This window comes from Lampetra planeri, chromosome 10 (assembly GCF_965212315.1).
Source record: "Lampetra planeri chromosome 10, kcLamPlan1.2.h2, whole genome shotgun sequence".
Lineage (NCBI taxonomy): Eukaryota > Metazoa > Chordata > Hyperoartia > Petromyzontiformes > Petromyzontidae > Lampetra > Lampetra planeri.
Genome location: NC_136116.1, coordinates 10,628,313 through 10,656,220, shown reverse-complemented (window position 1 = coordinate 10,656,220; position 27,908 = coordinate 10,628,313). Strand labels below are relative to the sequence as shown.

The following is a 27,908-nucleotide window of genomic DNA, read 5'->3' as shown; positions in this document are numbered from 1 at the left end:
GTTGACAGGTATTATGTTATGAATCACACGTATAATTGTGAATTAAGTTAATGATGACCATGGAGTGGACCCCAACGACTCACGTGACTGCACAACAGGCCATGCCTACCAGTGGAGTAATCCATTCAGGGTACGGGGAACCTATTCAGATTCGCATCGACGCTGTACAGGGATTGAGCAGCGAGGTGCTGTGTTTTAACGTGGGGTCGATTGGTGTGCATCTGGTCGTGATTGCAGATGCACGAGTGCTCCTCAGAAGAACACTTTGAAATATAGAGTTGCAGTTCCACAACCCTCTGGTGTCCCACGGTGGTGGAAGTCACTCGATCCTCAAGAGGAGGGCAGAACACAACGCAGAAAACCCACTCAGCGTCTATTATTATCTTTATTAACCGGCTTGTCCCCTCGTGACGATCACGGTAGGAGAGGGATAGGGCGAGCCGGTTACACGTATTATTTTGCGTACATACATCGTAAATCACTGACTCTCACACACGCACGATGAGATGCATGTATTTTGAGCGCAACAAATGAATTTAATCCAATGCGTAATTACTTGCCACCCGGATGTGTCAAGAAGCATCAACTGATCAAAAGGTATTATTAAGCTCACAACGCATGTGGCATTAAATTGCACGTAACAAATATTTGTTTCAAGTCACCTTATTTGTAATGGATTCACACTAGTTCTACAGCAGCCACGAGAGGCACGACCATTCGTCGCAATGTCAAACAAATCATTATTTCTTCATTCGAATTCGAGACGCTGAAATTTCGAAAAGTAATAAAATCACCGGGAGAGTGAGCCATTGCACCCAAAATTCCCTAAAACCAGAGTCCACGACCATGCAAATATTGCAATCGACCTTCCTCTCTGTTGAACAGGTAGGCTTTTACAAATATGGCTGTCGGCTGATGAAGCTAGTTGTAATTACTGGCGAAACGTCGTACTTAGATTGTACATGTTGTGACATTGCTCTCCAACACACCGGTGTGCTGCACTAGTAACAAGTTGGCATGTTCTGTTTATGTGACAAACCTTACTAGTTGGCTGTGTTGAGTGGTGGCGAGTTTAATGACACATTTATATATTTTCGCGATCTAACCCAAAAATATAGATATTATGGCCTTCTCTCTGTATCGTTCTTCTTCTTTAGTTTCTTCTCCTCAGAGTCTCTCACGCAGCAAGAGGTTGATGGGGGCGGAGGGAACGAGGACGGCCTGCGTTTTTGGCAGAACTTGTTCCGCGCCGGGCTCGGGCATCATCTCGAACGTCTTCACAAACTGCGGGAGCAAGCAGCGCGCGCGGTGACAGAGAGAACGTTCGCAGAGATTCGGGGAGAAACCAAATAACGTCGCCATCTCGCGTGACGATACGGCCAGGGGTGTTCGGCCTTTTGCACAACTGTCGATTCCACAGTCCTCTTCTCCCCCCCCCCCCCCGCCACATTAGAGTGCATTAAGTTGTTTAAAAAAATAGGTGACTAAAATGAAATGACTAAAATGAAATACACGGTTGTGCGCCTTTTGGCGTCATCTGGTCCAACACCATGTGAGACTAGGCTCTAAGAAAAGCTGTCTCGGGTGTGGACCAATCAATTTCAAGGACAGTGAATACATTATCAGAGTTGTGTTTTTTGTTTTCATTCCGACCGCAGGTATTGTGGTCAATGCCAACATGACTCCTTGTAAAAAAAGGTGTCAGTTTTGTTGCCAGATAAAAGGGTAAAAAAACAATTATCATATTTTGCTACTGGCAAAGGAGGTTCCAATGGTGTAAATGCTTACCCCGAGCTCTCATGCTCTGATGGTGCATTGTCTTTGAGTTGTGCGCCTTTTGGCGTCATCTGGTTCAACACCATGTGAACCTAGGCTCTAAGAAAAGCTGTCTCGGGTGTGGACCAATCAATTTTAAAGACAGTGCATACATTATCAGAGTTGTGTTTTTTATTTGCATTCCGACCACAGGTATTGTGGTCAATGCCAACATGACTCCTTGTAAAAAAAGGTGTCAGTTTTGTTGCCAGATAAAAGGGTAAAAATACAATTATCATATTTTGATACTGGCAAAGGAGGTTCCAATGGGGTTAGTAAGTAGTCGTTACTCTACCGATTGGCGGTTCGATTAATGAGAGAATCGAATAACACGGAAGAGTTTTTATTATTTGGTTCTTTCGGTTAAGTCACGTCTAAAGATAAAATAATAAATTAAATTAAATAATAGAATACGACGTTTCGATTGCAACACAAGCAATCATCATCAGGTATAATGAAATAGCGACATAAAATCTAACCAGAAAACTATAGACAGACATATTAGCAGACAGATATCACCAAGATACATAGCGGGAGCAAAACAGGTAACAGAGAGGGGTGATCGTCTCTGTGGGGTGGCCTTAAATAGACAGAGGGGGGGGCGGAGGCAGAGAGAAGGAAGTGGGGTTAGAGAAAAAATTAGCATATCAATGAGTGGTCAACAGACGTGGTGCTGCACGGCAAGTAAGCCTGAAAATCAGGAGGACACTAAAATTAAATAACCTAGTAAAATATCGAAATGTAATGTAATACAACACAGAGGGTCGGTCAACACACAATTAACGCATAGCCTGGTTGATTACGTATTTCAAAGATTGCTAAGTTAGAATTTAAGTGTGAACATTCTAAAGAGGACACAGGCAGAGAAAACAAGTCGCCAGAGAGAGAGAAAAAAGATAAGCTTAAAACTTCCCCGTAGAAGTGGTTCAATCTTAATTTTAGAACTTTCGTGACTGCCGGAATTATTATTTGGTTCTTTCGGTTAAGTCACGTCTAAAGATAAAATAATAAATTAAATTAAATAATAGAATACGACGTTTCGATTGCAACACAAGCAATCATCATCAGGTATAATGAAATAGCGACATAAAATCTAACCAGAAAACTATAGACAGACATATTAGCAGACAGATATCACCAATATACATAGCGGGAGCACTTAAATTCTAACTTAGCAATCTTTGAAATACGTAATCAACCAGGCTATGCGTTAATTGTGTGTTGACCGACCCTCTGTGTTGTATTACATTACATTTCGATATTTTACTAGGTTATTTAATTTTAGTGTGTCCTCCTGATTTTCAGGCTTACTTGCCGTGCAGCACCACGTCTGTTGACCACTCATTGATATGCTAATTTTTTCTCTAACCCCCCTTCCTTCTCTCTGCCTCCGCCCCCCCCTCTGTCTATTTAAGGCCACCCCACAGAGACGATCACCCCTCTCTGTTACCTGTGTTGCTCCAGCTATGTATCTTGGTGATATCTGTCTGCTAATATGTCTGTCTATAGTTTTCTGGTTAGATTTTATGTCGCTATTTCATTATACCTGATGATGATTGCTTGTGTTGCAATCGAAACGTCGTATTCTATTATTTAATTTAATTTATTATTTTTATCTTTAGACGTGACTTAACCGAAAGAACCAAATAATAATTCCTGCAGTCACGAAAGTTCTAAAATTAACACGGAAGAGGTTGTTGGGGAAGTGTCGGAAAAAAAATGTCTCGCCCACATGTTGTGCCACTGGACGGGAGGTGATATGTGAGGTTTGGTGACTGTCACCGACATCATCAGCCTCGTCACGCTGGGCTTTGTTGGGGGTTTCCCACTTTCGGAAGCCAGGAAGTGCCATATTTTTAGAGCAGCACAGGTAATCGACCACTCAAGTTGACGATTGCAATTTTTAGTTGACGAATCAAATTAATCGACTAAACATCCCAGTTCTACTTCTTATTGTCAACTCCCAGAATCGATTGGTGAGCTGCACCTTGGCATGCATAATACTACAAAGAGGTGTAAACTGAAAAACGCGGCAAATTAATATCATTACCCACACTTATCTACGCGTTCCATCCAATCCGATCAGCACAAATATCTCGCACGAGCCCACACAGCACAGGGAGGCCCTCATCCATATTCTCCTCCACACAATACTGCACCACGCACAACCTGCCGATTGACTGTGGTCTACTAATTTATACTGCTGAGTGGACAGAGACGCGGTGGAGGGGATTCAATAATCTAGCACCATTGTTTCAACTACCGTGCCAGGAGACCACCTTGTATGTTGAACTTTTTTTGGTGTAGCCAACCACGCAAATCGGAGGTAACCTTTGGATTGCAATTTTTAAACTACTGAAACATTTTTTATTATTTTACCAGGTAAGGCACACTGAGCTATATATCTTCTTTTCAGAAGCAACCTGGCCACAAATGAGAGTTTAACGAAGTGGTTTATCACGTAGAAATTGATAGCGGCCAAATATTTTCAACGCATGTTTATAAATGTGGAGGGAAAAACTGGAGGACCCAGTAATTAAAACTAGCTTGTACTCAGATTGTAAATGTTGTGGCTTGTAACGATTGGCATGTTCTGTTTACGTGACAAACCTTACTAATTGGCTGTGTCGGGTGGTGGCATGTTTAATGACAAATTTATATGTATGCGATATAACCCAAAAAAACCCTATTATGTATGATATTGGTCGCGAAAGCCTGCGACGTGTTAAACCAATAAAACCTTCGTCTGGGGATACCAACCCTGGCCAGGCAGAGGTGCATCTCGAGCTCGGCGATGCGGCGTCCCACGCACCCACGCAGCCCAAAGCCAAATGGGATGTAGGCGAAGGGATGCGTTCTCTCCGAGGTGGCAGCAGCAGCAGCCTCTTCCTCCTCTTCCCCGCCACTGCCGTGCCGCCATGCGGCACGGTCCTTGCCCCGCAGCCAGCGCTGGGGCCGGAACTCCCGCGGATTCGGGAAGATTTCTCCGTCCATAGAGAGCACGTAGTGGCACAGCGACAGGCGGGTCTGCGGCGCCAGCGACGGGGGGCAACGATCACGTTGGCTGACCATCAAACATTCACCGATTCACTCCGCTCGCTCACCGGCCGCCAGTCAGTTGTCTCATCACTATTTTCTCGCGGCTGCTGCCATGGTAACGGTTTTTCCTAAATTCCTTTCGTTGAAATCTCCACCATTGTGGAGGACTCGGGTCTACTGGAATAATATGTTTAATCTCATCCACACTGCGTTCAACCACCACGATTACTGCCGGTCAGAACCTTTCTCTTTCTACTTCTTTCTTGGCACTGCTCAACTTGGGAAAGCCCTCCCCCCATTTACCTCTTTTCTGCCCAAGTCTAAAAAAAGCTTTCTCAACTCAATCAAAGCCTTACATCTTATCTGGTACATGTAACGTAGTTATTTTTTGTTGCTGACCGCTTGGCGTTTTGGGCCTTTGAGCCATGATATTAAAAAAACCACAACGGATTGGCCAATCAACTTATTTGAGAAGTGCCATTCACATTGAAACGTGCCCTATCTCATCAGACCTTGGAAGCTGAACAGTGTTGAACCTGGATGGCCCTTGACCACCAGGTATGCGCCAGGTTGTTATAGGCATTTGCGGGACTAAGTTGGAGGCTGCAAAGCGCAGTGCGGAAAAATTCATTGTTATACTGTGACTCTATGCTTCCACATCGATGTTTCTCGATTTCACCAACCCACCCTGAACGGCGTGAAGTATGTAAACAACCTTCATGACCCACGTGGCATGGAGAGGTCCTCCATCCAGAAGTGAGTTGACAAAAAGGGCTGTGCTGTACACGCACAACGGCCATTTGTGGTGCAGTTCGCACACTTTTCTACGAGCACGACAACGTCAGTTTGATTCTGTGCTGTCCATTTCACCAACTTGCATTAATAAACAAGTATGGTCAAACAACCCCCATAACTGCCACGGTTTGGTAAGTTTTTCATCTAACAGTTGATGACGAAGGACTGTTATTTAATCTTGATCTGTTATTTAAGTGTCATTTTTACAAATGGCTACGCCTGATGCTTTCGAACAATTACAGATCGTTATAATCGAGTCACTACAGTAAAAACAACATGTAAATCGCCACACTTGACAAAAGCGGCAGCCGTGATTAGAGAAACGATGCCATTTAGAAAACGGTCAAAGTTACAACTTACAGAAATAACTTATTTTGAAAAAAAAAAAGTCCCGAACTTAATTCTACAGCTGAATCGACACCCAATGAATGTGGGGAAAATTGCCACGTGACGTATGCAGTGAGCTCAACGCGAGCACGGTTTACCCCTTTCGGCAAGGAGTACCCGCCGACTACCACGCCATCATCCATGATGTATCTCGCATTCTGGAAGACCACTGGGTACAACCTGCGGACATAAACAGCAAAAACATTTAGAGCTTAGAAACCTGCGAATTGTTAACGGTGCTAAATCGTGTTTTAAACTGTAAACTATTCTTTATTTTACTAGATAAGGCCCACTGAGATATACAGCTCTTTTTCAGAAGTGACCTAGCCACAAATGATAGCTCCGTGAAGTGGCTTATCAGCCAAATGTGGAGGGAAAAACCGGAGGATCTATAAAAAATAAAATCGACACAACCACGAGAAGAACACGCAGACTCCAAATATATAGCAGGCATCAGGGTCAGGATCGAACCCCCAACCTCCTGTGTACCAGGCGGGGTAGTTAACATCTCGTCATGGAGGCGCCCGCTGTGCTATTGGTGTCAAGCCGTGAAGAAAATAATCCATTCGGAAATCTTAAAGAGCGGCGCGAATCCATGTGTCCGAGATGGGCCTCACAAGGGAATCTCAACAGAACTACTTGAAAATGCTTCAAGTGGCCCTTTCATCTTTGCATACATACAGCTCGCAGAGTGGACACAGCAGCAACCACGCATGCGGTCGCACCTCGCTGCCCCCCGAACACCTCACCTCAGCGTCTCCTTGATGACGGCCTTGAGGAGTGGCATCCGGGCCACTTCGTCAATGCCCGGCACGGCGTCACCAGGCACGACCGCATTGACCTCACGGCACAGGGCCTCCTGCAAGGCGGGCATCCGAGCCAGGTGGTAGAGGCTCCACGAGAGCGTGTTCGACGTCTGTGAGTGACCAACAGTCAACAAACAACGATAAAACAAGGGCGGCGGTGAGGGGGGGGTGATCACACTTCACGCACGGTGACGCCGACAGACTGGCAGCAAGATCGCGGCCAACTGCCGACCGTGTCAGCCTCTGGCTGTAGCTGTCCACCTATGGGAGTCGAACGTACGGTGTCCACGCCAGCCAGCAGGACCTCGGTGGTGTTGCTGTAGATTTCGGGCAGCGAGAGGCGACCACTCGCCAGCAAGTAGGTCAGGTACTCGCCGCGCACCTCCTGCCCCCGGGAGATGCAATCCTTCACCTCCGCCAGCTTGACGTTTATCAGTCGCGTCGCTGCGGTGCCGGAGCCACCACATCGGCGCAAGGACAGTGGGTAGAAAATGAGGAAAACATTTTAAATATTGTCGTGCCGTACAGACAAAAAAATCCGTTAGACAGGTGTTGAGCTTTTCATCTTTTCCCGAAGGCCATAACGTAACGAAGCAATTCTGGGCCGATCGTTACAGGAACGAGTGCCGGTCGCATTTTCTACTGTTGTAAAAAATGGAGTTGCTCAAATGTGAACAAAATCTGATTGCAGCTGCCCCGAGTGGGCAACTGGAATAGCAACTTCCAATCAGATGACAGAGGTCACACGACTGCCAGAGGTTGTGTATTCTATAAACCAACCATTGTTCATCAAACCCACTTCTTAACACTCTTTACATTCGCTAGACAGACCTGCGCCGCTATGCGGTACCAAGTTGCCATAGTTGCTTCATTTAAATGCTTCATCTGGTGACGTATTACCAGTGACAAATGCTCGGGTGGTGAGTCAAGGCCTTGAGCATCTACTTTTGTCGCGGTGGAACGTGTGAGCGCAGTCGGGGATAATGACAGTTGACCTAAGCCAACACACCGCACCGGTGTTGATGATGACATCCCACGCCTGGACGAAGCGGCCCCAGAAGGGCAGGAGTGGCCGAGTCCACCGAGGTAGGGCCGTCACATACATCGTGGTGGACAGCATGCTCTCGATGGCACGAATGAAGTCCTGGGTCTCCTTGGGGACGGTCTCCTCGAGCGAGCCCATTCGAGTCTCAAACAGAACGGTTGTAACGCCTACCACGAACAATTGATGAGCACAAGAGGCGTTTCGTTGGAAAAAAAGTAGTGGTTTTAAAGATGATTTGGTTTAAATTTCAATTTAAAGCTTTCGTGACTGCAGGGATTCATATTCTTGGTTCTTTCGGTAAAGTCACGTAGAAGGGAAATAATACAATAATAAAAATAAAACATAATAAAATACAATTCTCACGACGTTTCGGCCACAACGCAAGCAGCCGTCCTCAGGTGAAGAACAGGGCTGTCGGAAAGACAACGTCTGAATGAACACCACCAAGCTTGGCAGCGTATATTTAAGCTGGGTTAGAGGATGAGGGCGCCTTGACAAAGGAATTTGCATATGAACAGAGGAATTTAGCATATTTATGGGAAATGCAGATATGGGATTAGTCACTACTTGTGGAATGTGTAGGTGGTCATATTATGCTCGTGTATTATGTAGGATTAGCAGTAATAAAGGGAGGAAGTAGGATTAGCAGTAATAAAGGGAAGGAATTTTAATAGTGTAATGCGAGCGTAAATGGGGTAGCTGCTGGGCTCTGGCCCAATCACACGGCCCGGGGTATTGGGGGCGGAGCCTGGTATGGGGGGCGTGTGGGAGGGGCCGCCGTTCACCTCGGCTCCAATGGGAAGCGAGGTGAATGGAGGTGGAGCCAGCAGGGCAGTATGGGAAGGCCGGATCTGATGATCCGGAACGGGAGGAGTCAGGGTCACGTGGGAGAGACGATATAGAGGGGAGCCCGGAAGAGATCGAGGCCAGTTGATGGAGTGAAGAAGCGGGACCACGTTGGGTGGCCGCCGCGCCATCAGCCACGTGGCTGATGGGGCTTCGGCACCCCGTCGGCCAGCGGTGTGCGGAGCGGGAGAAGGAGGTGACGGAGGAGCGTGCGGGGCACGCGAGAGGAGCGTGCGCGGCACGCGAGAGGAGCGTGCGGGGCACGCGAGAGGAGCGTGCGTGGCACGCGAGAGGAGACGCTGGTCCCTTGTCAGGACCAGCGGGGTGTGAGGACAAGTGGAGGAGCTGAGGAGGAACTGCGTGCGGGGGCGCGCGCGAAACGACGCTGGTCCGCGGAGGAGACCAGCGGGGTGCGTAGAAAGAACCAGAATAAAAGACAAGCGGAGACCAGCAGTGCCTGACGGAGTCTTTTATTACAATAGTAAGGAGCTGCAGCAGCCAAACCACCACGTAAAAAACTAAAATAGAAACTACATCAATATCATCAATATACTCAATATATTGAGTATATTGATGATATTGATGTAGTTTATATATTGAGTATATTGATGATATTGATGTAGTTTATATTTTAGTTTTTTACGTGGTGGTTTGGCTGCTGTAGCTCCTTACTATTAAAATTCCTTCCTTTTATTACTGCTAATCCTACATAATACACGAGCATAATATTAGCACCTACACAATCCACAAGTAGTGACTAATCCCATATTTGCATTTGCTATAAATATGCTAAATTCCTTTGTTGATATGCATATTCCTTTGTCAAGGCGCCCTCCTCCTCTAACCCAGCTTAAATATACGCTGCCAAGCTTGGTGGTGTTCATTCAGACGCAGTCTTTCCGACAGCCCTGTTCTTCACCTGAGAACGGCTACTTGCATTGTGGCCGAAACGTCGTGAGAATTGTATTTTATTATGTTTTATTTTTAATATTTTATTATTTCCCTTCTACGTGACTTTACCGAAAGAACCAAGAAGATGATTTGGTTTATTTTATGCCCGGGTTACCATGACCGCTGCAAAGAAAGTCAGCCCCGTTCACGATTCGTGTACCATCGGCTCAGCCCGGATTCCCACAGTAGCCTCACCAGGCGAAGTGAACACCAACCAAGGCTGCGTAACTTGGATAGGGAGTGGCACGTTTCTACTTGGACCACCCTTTGAGCCAGTTGCGATGTCACGAGTTCAACGCGGAAGAGTGACTCATCGCTCTTGATTTATCTGAATTAGGTCAACTTCAAGGCCGTTTTCTCATTAAAAAAACAGAAAAACTGCAAAAGTTACAGACTATCGTTCTGGACAACATTAAATAATCCAAGCTACTGTCATAAATGAACACTTGTTATTCTTTATCACGACATCAAAAGTGTGGCTGTGCCGCTTTCGGGCCCAGCCGCCGCATTCACGGGTCCGCGGGCCGGGCTGAGCGAGCGCACCTTCAAAGGCGAATCGGTAGAACAGCTGAGCGACGTCCGGCAGTGGGAAAACGGCGGCAGCGGCGCCGTGCCCGCGCCTCGCCCGCACGTGCCCCATCAGCTCTGTGACGACGGCGTTGAGGGGGTCCGCAAACTGCATCACCTCCCTGGGCTTGAGCATGCGCTGGTTGAGAACTTCGCGCATACGTTTCCAGTCGGCGCCCGTCCTGCAGGTGTGGAGATGGAAAGGGGGGGGGGGCTAGCAGCTCCGGTAATCGGCCATGTGTGTGTGGTGGCCTTGTATGACGACAGAGATGGTTGAACTTGAGGCAACACGTATTTATTATTCTCAACTCGACAGCTCACACCTGAAGAGGTAACGGCCTCTTCACCCGTTCTAACGAGGGAAGTAATTCTCCAGTTAATACCCCAAGTTAACTCCTCTACTTCCCTCTATTCTACGATCCTCCTCTCAAGGAGACTAACTGACCTGGCCCAGCTTCGGCACAGGTCTCGACCACCAGCCACACGAATCCGGCACTGAAAAGGACATCGGCCTTCGTGGCTCTGGGGTCGCACCACTGGCTTGCTCTGCCCGGCCCTTAGAAGGACAGCGGGTCAGAGGAGTCCCAGGGTCTAGCTAGCTGGACTTCAGTCTTCAGCTGGTTCTTCGGCTTGGCTTGATCGAACTGCCCTTCTGCTCTCAGAGTCCCGTCTTTTATACAATTCCCCACCGAGGGGCGGGTTTCTGTGGGATCACACACATCCCACAACCCCCTCCCCTCAGGAGGGCCCTGGTCATGGATAACACAACTGTCCTGCACCGGTTTGTACCATTTCCCACCGAGGGGCGGGGTTCTGTAGGATCACACACACCCCACAGCCCCCTCCCCTCAGGAGGGGCCCCGGTCAGGGATAACACAACGACCCCGCACTGGTAAGTACTGTGATTCACCCGGGTTCGGTGTGCGCGCGTTCCAACATCACCACCACATGTGTGTGTGTTTGCATTCATCCGGAGGTGTGGGCAAAGATGCGGACGCTGCACTGTAAACCCGGTGACTCCAGTTCGATTCCCACTCACGGCCAACACCAATGACAATTATCTAAACCAGTCCTGGGCCTCCCCTAGGTTGACTCAACCTCAAGGCAATATTTGGTGGTGGTGGTGGTGGTGGTGATGATGATGATGACAAGTGCTGCACTTTCACCAAACCAGTGGCCATATGGTGGAAGAGCGCAGATGATGAAATCAGAACATTTCCTTTTCTCAATGGCTCTCCATGTAAGTCTATCAGTCTCTCTGTGGGTCTAGGGGTCTCTAATAATGACGATGAAGCCATTTCCAGCACAATTCAGTTCATGAATGAATCCACCCGCACTCATTATCACGTGAAACTGGAAAACCCAATGCGCTGTTTGTAGACACTGAGTACACAATCAAAAAACAAGACACCACTGGCATCATGGTGGACTCACTGGGTTAGCAGGCCCTTGGAATGACCCCGCATCATATGATAATCATCCCAGGCGGGTATGCTTGAGCGCACAGGTGTAATAACAGCTATAGTGGGTTCACGTGGGGGATTGACTTGCCGGTCCTGCTTGTAGCCAATAAGGGTCGAGATAGGGAGCGTGGGGCCGGCGTGATCACGGCATGTCATCAGGGGTGATTGGCCCAGCCATTGGGGCCCCAGCTAATGGGGATCCGGATAAGAGGCGTGGTCCCGGGAGTGACAGGGAACCATCGAGAACGGTCGAGATTGCCCATGGAGGATTGGCTGGGGGGACCACGTGACGAAGGGATTAAGAGGGAGGAGAGAGGGATGATCGGGAGGGAGACGGGGAACTGAACGGGGTGAGAGCCACGCGCGAACGGGGCTCCGGGTGCCACGTGCGCGGTGGGAGTTGTGGGAGTCTGCCGCTCTCCGTTGTCTGCCAGCAACGGAGCGTGTGGGAACAAGTGTACCGTGAAGTGAAAATAAAGAAGACAGATTCCGAATCCGTCTCCGGAGAATTATTACACAGGGTAAGGTCCCTCCTGTCTCATCAGCTGTTCGATAAGGTCTGGGTCGGCAAGGCAGACGAACAGCTCCGGGCCCATGTATGTAGTCCACATGTTACCGAAGCGCTTGTGATGTATAATCTGTTGGGTCAAACATCCCTCGTCATTGATTACTTGGTATTAGTGTGCGTCGCTCAAAGTAAAAACGATTTTCGAAACACCAACAGAATCATGTGTCGTTAAACCCGCCACCACCCGACACGGTAAACTAGTAAGGGTTGTCAAGTAAACAGAACATGCAATTCGTCACTAGTACAGCACTAGTGTGTAGTGTATAGTGTAGAGTAGTGTAATGTATAGTGTAGTGTATAGTGTAGTGTATTAGTACAGCACACAGGTGTGTTGGAGAGCCAAGCCACAACATTTACATTCTGAGTACGACGTTTCGCCAGTAATTACAACCAGCTTCATCAGGCGACAGCCAGAGTTGAGGAGAAGTCCACCTGCTTCTACAATATAATGCTGTCTTTGCATAGCTTCCTTCTACATTGTAAAGTGCCATCTAACGTTGTAAGTTCACAGCAAAAATGTTTGCAGCCAAATATACAGTGAGGGAAAAAAGTATTTGATCCCCTGCTGATTTTGTACGTTTGCCCACTGACAAAAAAATGGTCAGTCTATAATTTTCATGGTAGGTTTATTTGAACAGTGAGAGACAGAATAACAACAAAAAATATCCAGAAAAACGCATGTAAAAAATGTTATAAATTGATTTGCATTTTAATGAGGGAAATAAGTATTTGACCCCTCTGCAAAACATGACTTAGTACTTGGTGGCAAAACCCTTGTTGGCAATCACAGAGGTCAGACGTTTCTTGTAGTTGGCCACTTTTCATGCGGGTGACGAAAGACCAATCATTTTTTGCTCACCAGCCATGATCAATCCACTGCTGGACGAAGGCTTCCCCAAGTCCGTCGCCATCGCACGATCCTGCGATGCAACAATCCACCGAGCACCCGCGCTCAAGCTCATTTCATCACTCCATCTCCCCGGCAGACGTTCCTCAAGCAGAACTTAATTTGAGCTCACCTCCCCCCATCGTCTCACGGCAAACACCTGACGAAGTTGCGCTGACAAAGAATAGCAGCCGGAGCTGATGATGATCGACGATGATCGAGGATGCGTCACTCACCTGCAGCTCGTGGAACTCGCTCAAATAGCCGCGGATGACGAGCCAGTAGAACGCTTCACGAATTTGCGTGTCATCCTTGCGCAGGGGCCATGCTAATCTTCTCTGTATCGTTCCAATTTTAGTATATGTACTGCCGGAGCAAGTAGAGAGGACAGCATCCCCACACCGGGCAGCTCCTTCACGGACCGAGGCTGCTGCCCGGTCGGCGAGTCGAACTTGCCCGCCAGCTTGCCGTTATCAGCACCCCTCCTCGCGGTGGCGTCTGCCACGGAGGAGCCGCTGGCCGACCTCGAGACGGCACCGCGGGAGCAGAGGGCGGCTTGCGACGAGCGCAGCCCCGTGCGGGGCACGGTTAAGGGCAAGCGCTGGGGCTGGGCTGCCCAACGCACGAGAGCACGTGGGGCAAGCAGCAGCATTATCATCAGCAGCAGCAGCAACTCGTGGGTTGCCTCTGCAGCGCTGATGGCTCTGTTGTTGATCGTGCAAATGGAGACGGGAGATTTTCTCAGCTCAGCCTCGGCGTCGCTGGGTTTCCGCACTGCAACCTCGAGAGCGCGTGTACACTTTCTGCTTGACCCCGCGGCTGATGCTCATCGTGCCGTATCGGGGGTGGTGGTGGGGGTGGGACGCACACACAAGTCGAGGTACGAGCACTCTGTAGGGGGCGCGCCTTTTACTGCTGCGTAGGTCTTTGTTGTTGCTGTATGTACACTGGATGTTGTGAACTCTTTGAAGGGGTCACCCCTGACTGTGACGACGCCACGCGAATCGCGCTCTGTGAAAGCCCCAGCGCTGTGGGGGGGGGGACGTGAGGTGGGGTCGCGCAGGGAATGCCGTGGGACCCACAAATAACCCGTTGGGCTTCGGGGTGGCCGGCAGATGGCGGTACAGCCCAAGTGGGTTGCTTGAGAAATGTCCGGCGTTGGCCGTGATCGACACTGTCGTTCAATTCGGATGGATGGGGTTTGTAAGCCCTGAAAGCGAACACAGACACTGTCTCGGCCTTGCTGTGCGCTGCGTTGCACCGCTATCCGAGTAGTTAACCTCGCATCCAATAAACCCTCAGAGCCAGGGTGAACACCCGACTCCAAACGTAATTTATTGAATTGAACGAAGTAAAACTGATGGAAAAACACAGCACAGATACACCATCTGTTAATACTTGGAAACATCAACACAATGCATGAACAATACAGCATCACAACATTGTCCTAGAACAGGACCCTGCGGGGTGGGCTGGTAGGAATAATACTAATACCGGTACAAGGATATCGACCGCACACACACACGCACACACATACGCGCACACACGCACATACACGTACACACGCACACACACACACACGCACACACACCGCACGCACACACACACACACGTACACACACAACAACAACAACCGCCATTCGCCACTAAGTGGCGGTGACGTCACCACGTACACACACATGCACGCACGCACACGTAATGAAGTTGTGTTGCTACGCTTCCAGTTGACCGTGAATAACGATCCGAAGCCCAATAGCGCCCATTCATCACGCCGCTCGAGTGGGTCGGACACGCACACACGCACGCACGCACACACACGCACACAGTCACACATATACACACACGCACGCACACACACGCACACAGTCACACATATACACACATGCACGCACACACGCACACACAGACACGCACACACACACACGCGCATACACACGCACACACGCACGCAAACACACACGCACACACACGCGCATACACACGCACACACACACGCACACACATACACACACGCACGCACGCGCACACACGCGCACATACACACACGCACCTCTCACCTGCAAGGCAGCGGTCGCCGCTTCTCCTCCCACATCTCTCGTCGCGGCAGCTGTAACGATGGTGCAAGTTTGTTTTTATCATCAATTCCTCCTCCACCCCTCCCCGCCACTGTTCACCCACCAGAATAAATGAGTTCGCCCATAGTCAGTCGATCAAAAAGTTTCGCCGTGAGGCGCCGGAAGCGACGGCCATCTTGTTTAATTCACAGATCGCAGGGGGAGCGGGCGGCCATCTTGTCGGACGGACGGACGGACGATATAATCTATTGGTGGTCTGGTCCACTTCGTTCCTACCAGTATAACATGTTTCTCAACAATAGATCCTGGATGGACCAGGCACCCACAACAGTACTGAACAGCTATACAAGAGAACAAGCTACTGTGTTAAACAAAGGCACATCGTGCAATCATCACACTGCACCCCAAATGTACAGCACTGCATATAACACTGCACTATGAATGAGACATTTCGACATCCTTGTGTAATGCGAGCGTAAATGGGGTTGCTGCTGGGCTCTGGCCCAATCACACGGCCCGGGGTATTGGGGGGCGGAGCCCAGTATGGGGGGCGTGTGGGAGGGGCCGCCGTTCACCTCGGGTCCAATTGGAAGCGAGGTGAATGGAGGTGGAGCCAGCAGGGCAGTATGGGAAGGCCGGATATGACGATCCGAAAGGGGAGGAGTCAGGGTCACGTGGGATAGAAGATATAGGTGGGAGCCCAGAAGGGATCGGTGTCAGTTGTGGAGTGAAGCGGGACCACATTGGGTGGCCGCCGCGCCATCAGCCACGTGGCTGATGGGGCTTTGGCACACTGTCGGCCAGCGGTGTGCGGAGCGGGGGAGCTGGAGAGACTGACGGAAGAGCGCGTGCGGGGCACATCGCGAGGAGAGCGCGTGCGGGGCACATCGCGAGGAGAGCGCGTGCGGGGCATGCGCGAGGAGACGCTGGTCCACTGTCAGAACCAGCGGGGTGTGAGGTAGAGCGGAGGAGCTGACGAGGGAGCGCGTGCGGGGTGCGCGCGAGACGACGCTGGTCCGCGGACCGGACCCAGCGGGGTGCGGAGAAAGAAACTAAATAAAAGACCAACGGAGACAGCAGTGCCTGACGGAGTCTTTTATTACACTTGCTCTCAAGATCGCAATATAGTTACTTGGGTACAAGTTTGACTCGACTTATTCAATTACAAGTGACATTCACAATAAGGCAAGTTACAGGCTTCTTTGTTAACTAGGCCTCGTATTTATCGTAACAATTTAACAGCATTATAAAGGCATTTACAGCATTATAACGGTCGTTCTAACATTATAACAGCATTCCCAGTATTACAAGAACATAAACGAACTTACAGACAATAATTCTTAAATTCCCACAATGTACAATTACAGCTGGCTTCACTGGGACGCGATGTGTGCCGCCATCTTGAACTCTGTGTAATGGCGGACCCCCAGCCTCGTGGCTGAAAGGCTGTCAAATTGGAACTTCCTGGTCACGTGACCAAACTCAACATCAGGAAATTCCTGTGTACACACGCCACCACTCCCACGGAGCAAAACACCTGCCGTGAGGCAGAACAGACACAGATCCATCCATCGTACATAAGCCTTGACGGACTGTTGCTGTCCGTGAGCACCTCCAAATGCTAACCAGCGTAGACACAATTCGTGAGGCTGGAGATGGATGGTGTGCCACATTTAAGTGTTCTCGCCCTTGTAGAACATCACATACCTGTCAACCCCTTACCAGTGCCTACCTTATTCAAGACCAATCCAGACCTTATTGGTCACTCTGTGCCATTAAAAATCTCAACGTTCATCCTACAAAGTCCCATCGCGAGGGAGAAACACAGACAAACCACATGCATTGCCCGTGTTGAAACGGCTATGCACCGTATGGACCTAACTCAATTTCCCTGTACAGGAATACGGGATGGGTTGACAGGGATGTGACATCACTCACGACCAGCGAGCTCGCACACTCGCGAGCGCAGTCATTCTTCACATCAGTCGGAACAGTTCGGGAATGACAGCGCCACGCCACATCCATCTCGCCCGCCTCGTTTTGCCCTCGTGATGACTTTGGCTGCGGCTGTGACGAGCACGACGAACGTGTGCGAGCGGTGCCTTAGGAATAGCCCCAGAATAACATGGTACAGCGGCCAGAGGTGTGGACTCGAGTCATGTGACTTGGACTCGAGTCAGACTCGAGTCATGAATTTGATGACTTCAGACTCGACTCGACAAAATGTACAAAGACTTGCAACTCGACTTGGACTTTAACATCAATGACTCGTGACTTCACTTGGACTTGCGCCTTTTGACTCGAGAAGACTTGCTACTTCCCATGAAAACTGGGGGAAAAAAATGTTCACACGGCCGCGCCGCTCTCAGTTTATCTGCATCTGTGAAAGAAATGTGCACCACCTGTATGCATGCAGAGAGCACGCGCGCTGCCTGCACGACATCCAATCACTGTAGTCCCACGTTGTTTTGATTGGACAGCATCTAAGCAGGCACATTGCAAGACAACCAATGAAGCGCAACAAGCAACAACGCGCCAGTTGGCAAAATGATACCGAAGATAGTTTCGTTTGGCTATAAAAATTACGATGTAGTCGACAAAAAACGAGTTGCAATTTGCAAAACATGCGGGTCGAAGATTACAGACGGTGCTGCCACAACGTCTAACTTTGTTCGACACCTGAAGTTGCACAAAGAAAGGTAAGTTTTGAACGAATGCTAAGCACCTTATCGGATGTACCGTAACTTACTAGCTGCTGCATATTTACTGTATCAACGAGACAGTAAACGCACGTCTCCCTTGCTGGTTAATGCTTACAAAAATAGGGATTTTTGAACCCCGATTATATGGGGTACATGAGTGTAACACACTCAGATGGAAAACCTCTTCAACATCATGTCAACGTCCGTTTTAAAGTATCATTTCTCAGAGGTGTGGACTCGAGTCATGCGACTTGGACTCGAGTCAGACTCGAGTCATGATTTTGATGACTTCAGACTCGACTTGGACTTGCCTCATCTTTGACTCGACTTGACTCGGGACTCGAGAGCAAAGACTTGAGACTTACTTGTGACTTGCACAACAATGACTTTGTCCCACCTCAGAGGTGTGGACTCGAGTCATGCGACTTGGACTCGAGTTAGACTCGAGTCATGATTTTGATGACTTCAGACTCGACTTGGACTTGCCTCATCTTTGACTCGACTTGACTCGGGACTCGAGAGCAAAGACTTGAGACTTACTTGTGACTTGCATAACAATGACTTTGTCCCACCTCTGTCATTTCTACCTTGCTGCTAGACGGATAAACACAAATGTATATCTCAGTCTCTCCAACACACATGAGACAAAAACAGGCCTTCCAGTTTTACTCTTTCAATCGTTCAGTTTCAGAGTGGCTGGTGTGCTGCCTCATTGAGGTCGTTTATGTAATTTTGGTTAATCACAACTAAGCTGAACTGTCGCTGAAGACATAAACTATCACAATTAAACAATGAATGAGGCAGCAGTAGACCTGCAATTGCTGTGTGATGCAGCAAGGCACCATGGAATCTGGTGTGCAGGAGAGAGTGAACTATAAAACAGGGGTTCCCAAACTTTACCATGACAAGGCCCCCCATATACCAGTAGATTCCAGCCAAGGCCCCCCTGACATGGGCCGTGCCACACTCTTTTTTCTGTGCACCTCCTTTCACAACTCGATGGAGTTGGTGCATCCCTAAACCCATCCAAGTACAACAGGAAACATAGTAAGACATATACACTGTAAAGAGGAAAATGATGACACAGTCACAGAAGATCCACCATTAGCCTTCCCTTTTCATATCATGCCCAAACAGCAGGCAGCGCATGGACATAGCGTGCTACCGTAGTCTAGGTCTGTGAGGCAGCGCACCACTGGGATATATACAGTATATAATAAAATAATAACGATTATAGTAGTAATGTTCAGAGATGCAATACATTATTATAGTGCAGTTCTTAAATAATGGGGATATTGTTTAGCTTATTTTTGGTTTAATTTGGTTTATTTTACCCTATTTAATTTATTCAATTATTTTGTTTTGCTATACTTTTCATGCCAACTTGCCATGGCCCCCCTAGCACCCCCTCGCGGCACCCAGGGGTCCCCGTCCCCACTTTGAAAACCACTGCTATAAAGCATATGACTTCAGTTTCTCGAGGGAAAGGGCTTTCTTATGACTTTTGAAGCAGTGAAAATATTCTTAATATTGCATACACTGAAACTGAAATGTATTATCGTATACCGTAGTGTACAATAGACAATGCATATTAACACAACAACATTGATATGAGTAAAGAGTAGTTTCAAATACAACATGTGTGGCTATAAGGGATTTTCTGACATCTGTTTCATATTCTTTTCTGTTACAGGTGAAGTATTGGAAATGACGGCAGGAAACTCCTTGACGGGTAACACACTTCTTTTATTAAATCTTCACTTATCTCGATACAACGTGTAGTCTCTATTCTTCCGCGTACGGTCACCAGACACCGGTACAACTCGTAACCTCTTCTCTTCTTATAACACACCGTACTGAACTCGTGTAGACTCCAAGCCTCTCGCTACACACGCCTCACTCGTCTCGTGTAGACTCGCCTCGTGTAGACCCTATGCCTCTGGCTACACACACATCACTCGTCTCGTGTAGACTCTTCTCGTGTAGACCCTATGCCTCTGGCTACACACTCGGCATGCTGACACTGCATGCTCACACTACCCCCGCCTCTGGGTTACACAGAGTCCCGGTCCTCGCAGGACAGCGGGACTAGGTACCGCAGGGCCCTGGCTCTTCTTCCCGTCTTCTGTCTTCGCTGGTTACACTCTCCCTGTGCGCCTGTGCGCATCCCCTTATATAGTCGTTCCTCCCGGGAGACGGAGCGGATGCGGACCTCGATGCGAGCATCGCTTGTTGGTGAACCAATCACAACGCGCTATCTCTACGATCCTTTCTCCCCAACGCGTGTTTTCACTCACCACCCAATCACGCCGCGCTGCCACTTGCTCACTCCCACACCAGCACGTCACCGGCACCCAGCCAATCAACACCACCCAACCCACGATCCCGCGCTGACCCCTGATCCCTCACCGTCAGCGCGCGTCACCACTCACACAACCAATCACAATGCGCTGGCACCTGATCGCTACCCCAGCGCGTATCACCACTACATCACCCCCCCCCACATAGCTTGCAGCCGTCCCGGCTGCTAACCACCAACCTCCCACATTGTTAACACAACAAACCCCCCCCCCCCCCCCCCCAGTGTGCCCCGTAACACAACAACAACACAACAGCAACCTATGTACAATTTGACAATAAACGCAAGAAAAGTTAACAATACCACACACAACACCTTATATATATAAAAAAAACTATATACAGCCCGACGAACAACGTAATAAAAGCAATTTCTAGAAAACGAACGCGCTCCGCGTCTCTGCAACTAACGAAGTGACGAGGCGCTCCCACTGCCTCGACTCCTCACGTGGCAGGTCAAACAAAGTAGCGCGACCTGGCGCGAGTCCGTCTGGCTGGTCCGTCATACGGGACGGGACACTGACGACCGTCAGGCGGCTCCGGCTGCTCTAGACGGCATGGAACGGGCCTGAAAGGCCCGGCCCCGCCGCGAAGATCCGGCCGCCGGTGGTCGGCAGCTGTCAGTTCCGAGACACCTGGGAGCAGATCAGGCGGAGACATGTGAGGATCAGGCAGAGACATTTCCCCCTCTGGGTCGTCGGTCACGTCACATGCTCGGCCCTCACGACACAATGGGAGGCCATATGGAGGCGAGAACGGTTTCAGTCGGGAGGGGTGGACGTACCACCGTCGTTTTCCCCATTTTATCTGAACGCACTGGGGCCGTGCCACGCGCACGATCTCCACGGGCCCCCGCCATGGCCTCAACAATTTAGGCGACGTAGCCAAGGGCGCCTGAGGGCAATGCAGCCAGGCCCTGTCACCCGGTTTCCATTCGTGCACGGACACCCTCCGTGCCCGCAGCCGTTCGTTAGCAATTTGGCGAGCCCGCGAATTAAGCCGTGCGGCCTCCCTTGCCTCTGTTAGTTTGTGAATATTGAATTTAATATGTTCCGCCAATTTAGAATTGGTTCGTGGAGCGGACAGGCCAAGCTGCGTTTCCATGGGCGGGTCGGCTTCCCGACCGTACATCAAATAGAATGGGGAAAACCCTGTCGCTGCATGGGGGGCCATTCTGTACGCGGCAAGGACCCCCGGGACCTGCAGGTCCCAATCTACATGTGCCTCACACACCTGCTGGCACAGCATAGAAGTCAAAGTCTTGTGAAGTCTTTCCACCATCCCGTCTGTCTGCGGGTGGTACGGGGAGGTACGCACCTTTTTAGTACCCAGTAAATCGCACACCTCTTGCAACAATTTACTCGAAATTTTTTTACCTTGGTCGGTCAGCAAGCGTTCGGGAGCCCCCTTGTCCAGGACATAGCCCTGGACAAAGGCGTCCGTCACAGCCGCTGCCGACTGGTTGGCGAGAGGCCACGCCATAGGCCACCGGGTGAAATATTCGACCCCCAACAACAAGTATCTATTCCCTCTAGGCGTGACTGGAAAAGGCCCCAAAATATCGAGTGCAACGAGCTCGTTAGTGCGCGAGACCTGAATCGATTGCAGCGGTGGATTAGCTAGCACGGGTGGTGGTTTCCATCTGGTGCACTCAACGCACCCCTTCAGAATATTTACCACGTCACTCCCCATTCCCGGCCAATAATAGTCACGCTGAAGCAGGGCAAGAGTTTTGTTTACTCCCAAATGCAAGAGGCGTTCGTGTGCGGCCAAAACAATTTTTCCCCTTACAGCGGAAGGCACCACCAGCGCGTGCCGCCGGGACAAACTGTCCCATCTCATCAACATGCCCTGTTTAAGTACATAGGAGCCAGTTCGCTCCTGGTCCTCTTTAGGACCACCCACCCTGCGGCGCAATGCTAGCAGGGAGCTATCCGCCATTTGGAGGCGGCCCCACTCGCCCAGCGACAATGAGAGCAGCGAGTCCCGCTCCTGACAAGTAGCGGGGACCTCCCCGACTGGCGTGCCCGCTGTCGCAGCCAATGTCCCCTTATCTTCCACAACCGGCGGTTTACAGCGCGCCGATCCCGATAGACACGCACATTTCTGACACGGCAACAATCGCGACAGGGCATCGGCATTTGTGTGTCGCAACCCCTTCCGGTATGTGGTCGTGAACTGATAGTCTTGGAGGACTTCCAACCACCGCGACAATTGGCCCGAGGGTTGGGCGACCCTCAATGAATACTGTAGCGCCGCGTGGTCCGTCCGGACCGTAAAGTGACGCCCATAAAGATACGGTCTGAACTGTTGTACAAAAAAAACAATGGCGAGCAGTTCACGACGGGTGACGCAGTAGCGCTGCTCAGCCGGAGACAACACCCTGCTACCATAAGCGACCACCCTTTCGACTCCCCCAACGACCTGGGACAGTACCGCCCCAATGCCCGTGTTGCTAGCATCCGTGTCTAGCAAGAAGGGACTCGCAAAATCCGGATAACGCAAGGGTGGGGCGCCCACCAAGGCGTTCCGAAGGGCACAGAATGCGGCCTCCTCTTCCGGTCCCCATTTGAACTTCACACCCTTTGCCGTGAGAGCGTGCAAGGGTTTTGCAATAGTGGCGAAGTGCTCAACGAATCGGCGATAATACGAAGCAAACCCAATGAAACTGCGTACGTCTGCAACCGACGTGGGCGTCGGCCATGAACCGACACAGTCCGTCTTCGCGGGATCGGTAGAGATCCCCGAAGAGTCGACAATGTGACCCAAGTATCTAACGGACTTACGAAAAAGGTGGCATTTGGCCGGTTTAAATTTCAATTTAGCCGATCGCATTCGCAAGAACACCCCTCTCAATCGCTGGAGGTGTTCCTGAAATGTTTTACTGAAAACAATGACATCGTCAAGGTAAATCAAGCACGTCTCCCATTGCAAGCCTGACAAAACCAACTCCATAAGGCGCTGAAACGTCGCTGGAGAGGAGTGAAGTCCCATGGGCAACCGGTTAAACTGGAACAGGCCCCCTGGAGTCCGAAATGCTGTCTTAGGTTTAGACTCTTCGTCGAGCGGCAACTGCCAGAATCCCGATAACAAATCAAGAGTCGAAAAATATCGTGCACCAGACAATGCATCGAGGGACTCATCCATCCTGGGGAGCGGATACGCGTCAGCCACAGAGATCTTATTCAGGCGACGGAAATCTACACAAAATCGCAAGGAGCCGTCTTGCTTCTTAACCAGCACAATAGGTGCTCCCCACGGACTGGAGGAAGGCGAAATAATGTCGGCTTCAAGCATATCGTTAACGGCCGACTGAACATGTTCCTTTTCGGCAGGACTCAGCCGGAAGGGATTTAACCTGACCGGTGCCGCATCGCCCGTGTCAATGTGGTGGCGTACCAAATCCGTACACCCAATGTCATATTTATGCTTGCTGAACACATCAGAAAATTCCATTAGTAACTCGCGCAGCGCACCCAACTGCACCCTTGACAAATCGTCCGCGCCCGCGCACAGTGAATGGACCCATTCAAGGTCCTCTTTCGGTTCAATATTCTGTGTGGGGCTCGGATCAACATGCGCAACCAGCCGTTCCTCCGCAGGAACCCGCGCCGCGTGAGCCAGCACGGTACCCTGCTGAATGACGGCTGGCCGCGATCCAGCGTTTAAAACCATCACAAACGGATCCTTGTCCGCCCGAACCAAAGTGTGAGCCACCGACAAATCGACCCCTCCTACAGCCTTGTTAGAAGGACCCAAAAGCATGCCTTGTTCCGAAGTCCCCTCTACCCATGGTTTCCTTAACCGGAGGGGAATTAACATCTGTGAACCCGGGGGCACGTGCACGGTCTGCGTCGCCAATGCTTGTATCGTGGCGCACGCCGTCCGAATCTCAGTAGGGCTCGACAAAAATGAAATGCGGCGACCCGAAGGTAGTTCAATGCAACGCTGATCAATTAGAAATTTAATGGGCATCTTAGCCAAAAAATCAGTGCCCAATAGACAAGGAACCTCCAAAGAAGACGAAACAAAAACGGGTCCCGACAATTTGATATCTCCAATGCAAATGGACGCCCTAATCTGACCGATAATGCCCAACGATCCCCCATTTGCGGCGAAAAACGGCACATCCACTGGGAGCAGTGGACGGCACTGGACGGGGAGAATGTTATAAATGAGGTCAGATATAATCGTCGCCGACGCCCCCGTGTTCACCAATACCCTGACCTCTACCCCATCAATAGAACCCGCAACGACGGATGAACCTGCTGAAGCAGCCACAATTCTATGTCCCAACTCCGACCACTCAATGTCTCTCCGGTCCTGGCCGAAACCCCCTCGCCGTACCGAATCCCCGAACCCTAACCGGCCCTCTTCCGTCGCTCCGCGACGGCCCATGCGTGTCGAGTGTGTGGGCCGAGCATGTGAGGTGTCGCGACTTGCCGGGGTTTGTAGGGATGCCTTGGGGCCTTGGTCGTCGTCCAGCCGAGATCCCATGGCGTGCTGACGGGGAGCGCGGCAACCGGACGCCACGTGGCCCCGGAGGCCACAGTTGTAGCACGTGATGAGGGTCGTCGGTGATCTCGGTTGCTCCAGCTTGCGGGTCGATCGCAGGGGCGACCGACCCCCCGACCTCCAGTCCCCCGGTCGTCCCACGGTGAACGCCTCCTCTCGCGGACTGACGACTTGTAGTTCGGTGATCACCGGACCCGGAGTTGAGGCCACAGCAGCGTTGCAGACGACCCCCTGTTTGCGTTGAAGGGCCTCGTGCGCTTGTATACTCGTAGCGACCCGTAAGGAAGAAATGTCGATCTCGTCGGCCGTGTTGATGGGGACCCCCAGGTCCTGTGCCAACTTAAGCAGCTGCTCCAAAACCATCGCATCCTGGCCCTCCTCGTCCATCCGAGGAAATGCAGCATCGGCGAGAGCCAGCAACGCCGTGCGATAGGCGAGCACGGTCTCCGTGTCCGCCTTCCGCCTCGCATAAAAATGATGGCAGCACGCCGAGGGAGGTCCGTAGACCCTGGCCATGAGACCCAGCGCTGCCTTAAGTGTGGATCGGTCCGACCTCCGAGCTGACATGAAGGCCGCGAGCGCGTTGTCGTCCAACATGGCAGGCAATGCCCGCAGCGCCGTAGCATCGGACCAGGCCGACATCTCCTGATGCGCCAAAAATCTGAGCTGAAACTGGCCCCAGTCCCCGCCTTCCGCCTTGAAGGCTGACAATGCGGGGAGGCGCTGTTGAAAAATGAAGTCGTCGTCCGCGTCGTGGTTCCTTCCCGCCGCGCCGTCGGTGTGTAAGATGGCGGCTCCAATGGCGGACGCCTGATGGCGGTCCGCAGCGCGCGTCGATGACGTAAGATGGCGCGCTTGGAGACCCGCACCCACGTGGCGGTCGCCGTTCCCGCCAAAAGTTGCCGCCGATGAAATGGCGGGAATCGCCAAGTCATTTTGGCGGGAATCTGCAGGGCGACCCTGTAGAATGTCCGCTGCCGTCTCCGCTCCAGCCGACGAGCTGATCTCCGCCAGGATGGACGCGGCGGCGAGCAGCAGCTCCGCCAGACGAGAGTGCGCCTCCCGGAGCACGGCCTCGGTCCCCCGCCGCTCCTCCGGCGCCGCCGGCGGATCCTGCAGCGTGGGCCATTCTTCGTCCTCACCCCCCGACGGCAGCTGGCCCGGGTCGTCAAGGTTGTCCTCGCGGTCACTCCCGTGGGTCCGAACGGTCTTCCTCGTATCCATGCTTGGAAGACAGTTTCACTTCTGACGCCAGTTGAAGTATTGGAAATGACGGCAGGAAACTCCTTGACGGGTAACACACTTCTTTTATTAAATCTTCACTTATCTCGATACAACGTGTAGTCTCTATTCTTCCGCGTACGGTCACCAGACACCGGTACAACTCGTAACCTCTTCTCTTCTTATAACACACCGTACTGAACTCGTGTAGACTCCAAGCCTCTCGCTACACACGCCTCACTCGTCTCGTGTAGACTCGCCTCGTGTAGACCCTATGCCTCTGGCTACACACACATCACTCGTCTCGTGTAGACTCTTCTCGTGTAGACCCTATGCCTCTGGCTACACACTCGGCATGCTGACACTGCATGCTCACACTACCCCCGCCTCTGGGTTACACAGAGTCCCGGTCCTCGCAGGACAGCGGGACTAGGTACCGCAGGGCCCTGGCTCTTCTTCCCGTCTTCTGTCTTCGCTGGTTACACTCTCCCTGTGCGCCTGTGCGCATCCCCTTATATAGTCGTTCCTCCCGGGAGACGGAGCGGATGCGGACCTCGATGCGAGCATCGCTTGTTGGTGAACCAATCACAACGCGCTATCTCTACGATCCTTTCTCCCCAACGCGTGTTTTCACTCACCACCCAATCACGCCGCGCTGCCACTTGCTCACTCCCACACCAGCACGTCACCGGCACCCAGCCAATCAACACCACCCAACCCACGATCCCGCGCTGACCCCTGATCCCTCACCGTCAGCGCGTGTCACCACTCACACAACCAATCACAACGCGCTGGCACCTGATCGCTACCCCAGCGCGTATCACCACTACACAGGTATGAAGAATACCAGATGAACAAAAGCATCGTAGATGAACCACAACAGCCTTCAATCTCACAATTCCTGGACACTCGTGTAGGGCGTTACAGCATGAGCCACCCACAGCAGAAGGCCATCTCCAATGCGATACTGTCTGACTTGATTATTGATTGCAATTTTCCTCTATCTATTGTGGAAAATAAGAGCTTTCGTCACTTTCTGGCTGTGCTGGACAGCAAGTATACCCCAGTCTGTCGCCGAACGCTGACCACAAAAACAGAGCCTTGCTGAGGAGAGACGTTCAAAGTTAAAAACTCAATTGAGCAACACTGACCATGTTTCAGTCACTGTGGACATTTGGTCTGATCGAAAGATGAGGGGATTCCTTGGTGTCACTGTGCACTGGATGGAGAGAGATGCAGAGAGGGTACAGCTAAAGACAAATCTCTTGGCCTGCAACCGCTTCAAAGGCTCTCACACAGCGGAGCGCATCTGTGACCAATTTGAGGCAATATGTGATGAATACAACATCAAAGCTAAATTGGACTATATCATTAGTGACAATGCTGCTAACATGCGCAAGGCATTTACGGTCTGCTTCCCCAGCGAACAGGAGGAAGATGATGATGCTGGAGATAATCTTGATGATCCTGAGCTATGGCATGACTTAACCCTAGAAGACCAGCAAACCGTCGATGCTGCTATGGCAAAGAAACAGCGCCTGCAGTGTTTTGCACACACATTGCAGCTGGTGGTGGGAGACGGTTTGAAAGAAACAAAAGCGGCATGTCCTTCTCTCTCCAAGTTATCAAAACTTAGCTCCCTGCTCCACACAAGCACAACGTTTAAAGACATATTCGATGGTGAATTTGGGGAGCACAGAGGCATCCCTGCTGCAGTGAGCACGAGGTGGAATTCTACACTGCGGCAGGTGAAAGCAGTCCTTCATTGTGATCAGCAAAAGCTCTGCGCAGTTCTTGAGAAGGCCGGGCATAAAGAACTGTCATTCACACTACGAGAGTGGAATCTGCTGAAGGAGTTGGTGGACATCT

At 50.8% G+C, this 27,908-nt stretch overlaps 1 protein-coding gene and 1 non-coding gene across 2 annotated transcripts; both read right to left on the bottom strand.

Moving 5' to 3' along the window:
• Positions 1–371: 371 nt before the first annotated feature.
• Positions 372–8,371, bottom strand: LOC144721015 (sterol 26-hydroxylase, mitochondrial-like). The gene is made up of 6 exons (XM_078598294.1): positions 7,857–8,371; positions 7,123–7,286; positions 6,786–6,952; positions 6,135–6,216; positions 4,576–4,842; positions 372–1,284 (listed from the first exon to the last, which is right to left on the bottom strand). The coding sequence occupies exons 1-6, from the start codon at positions 8,023–8,025 to the stop codon at positions 1,168–1,170; spliced, it is 966 nt and encodes a 321-aa protein (XP_078454420.1). The 5' UTR covers positions 8,026–8,371; the 3' UTR covers positions 372–1,167.
• A 5,072-nt stretch (positions 8,372–13,443) lies between these two features.
• Positions 13,444–13,550, bottom strand: LOC144721165 (U6 spliceosomal RNA). Its single transcript, XR_013585848.1, has one exon. It is a non-coding gene; the product is annotated as a U6 spliceosomal RNA (small nuclear RNA).
• Between the last annotated feature and the right edge of the window lie 14,358 nt (positions 13,551–27,908).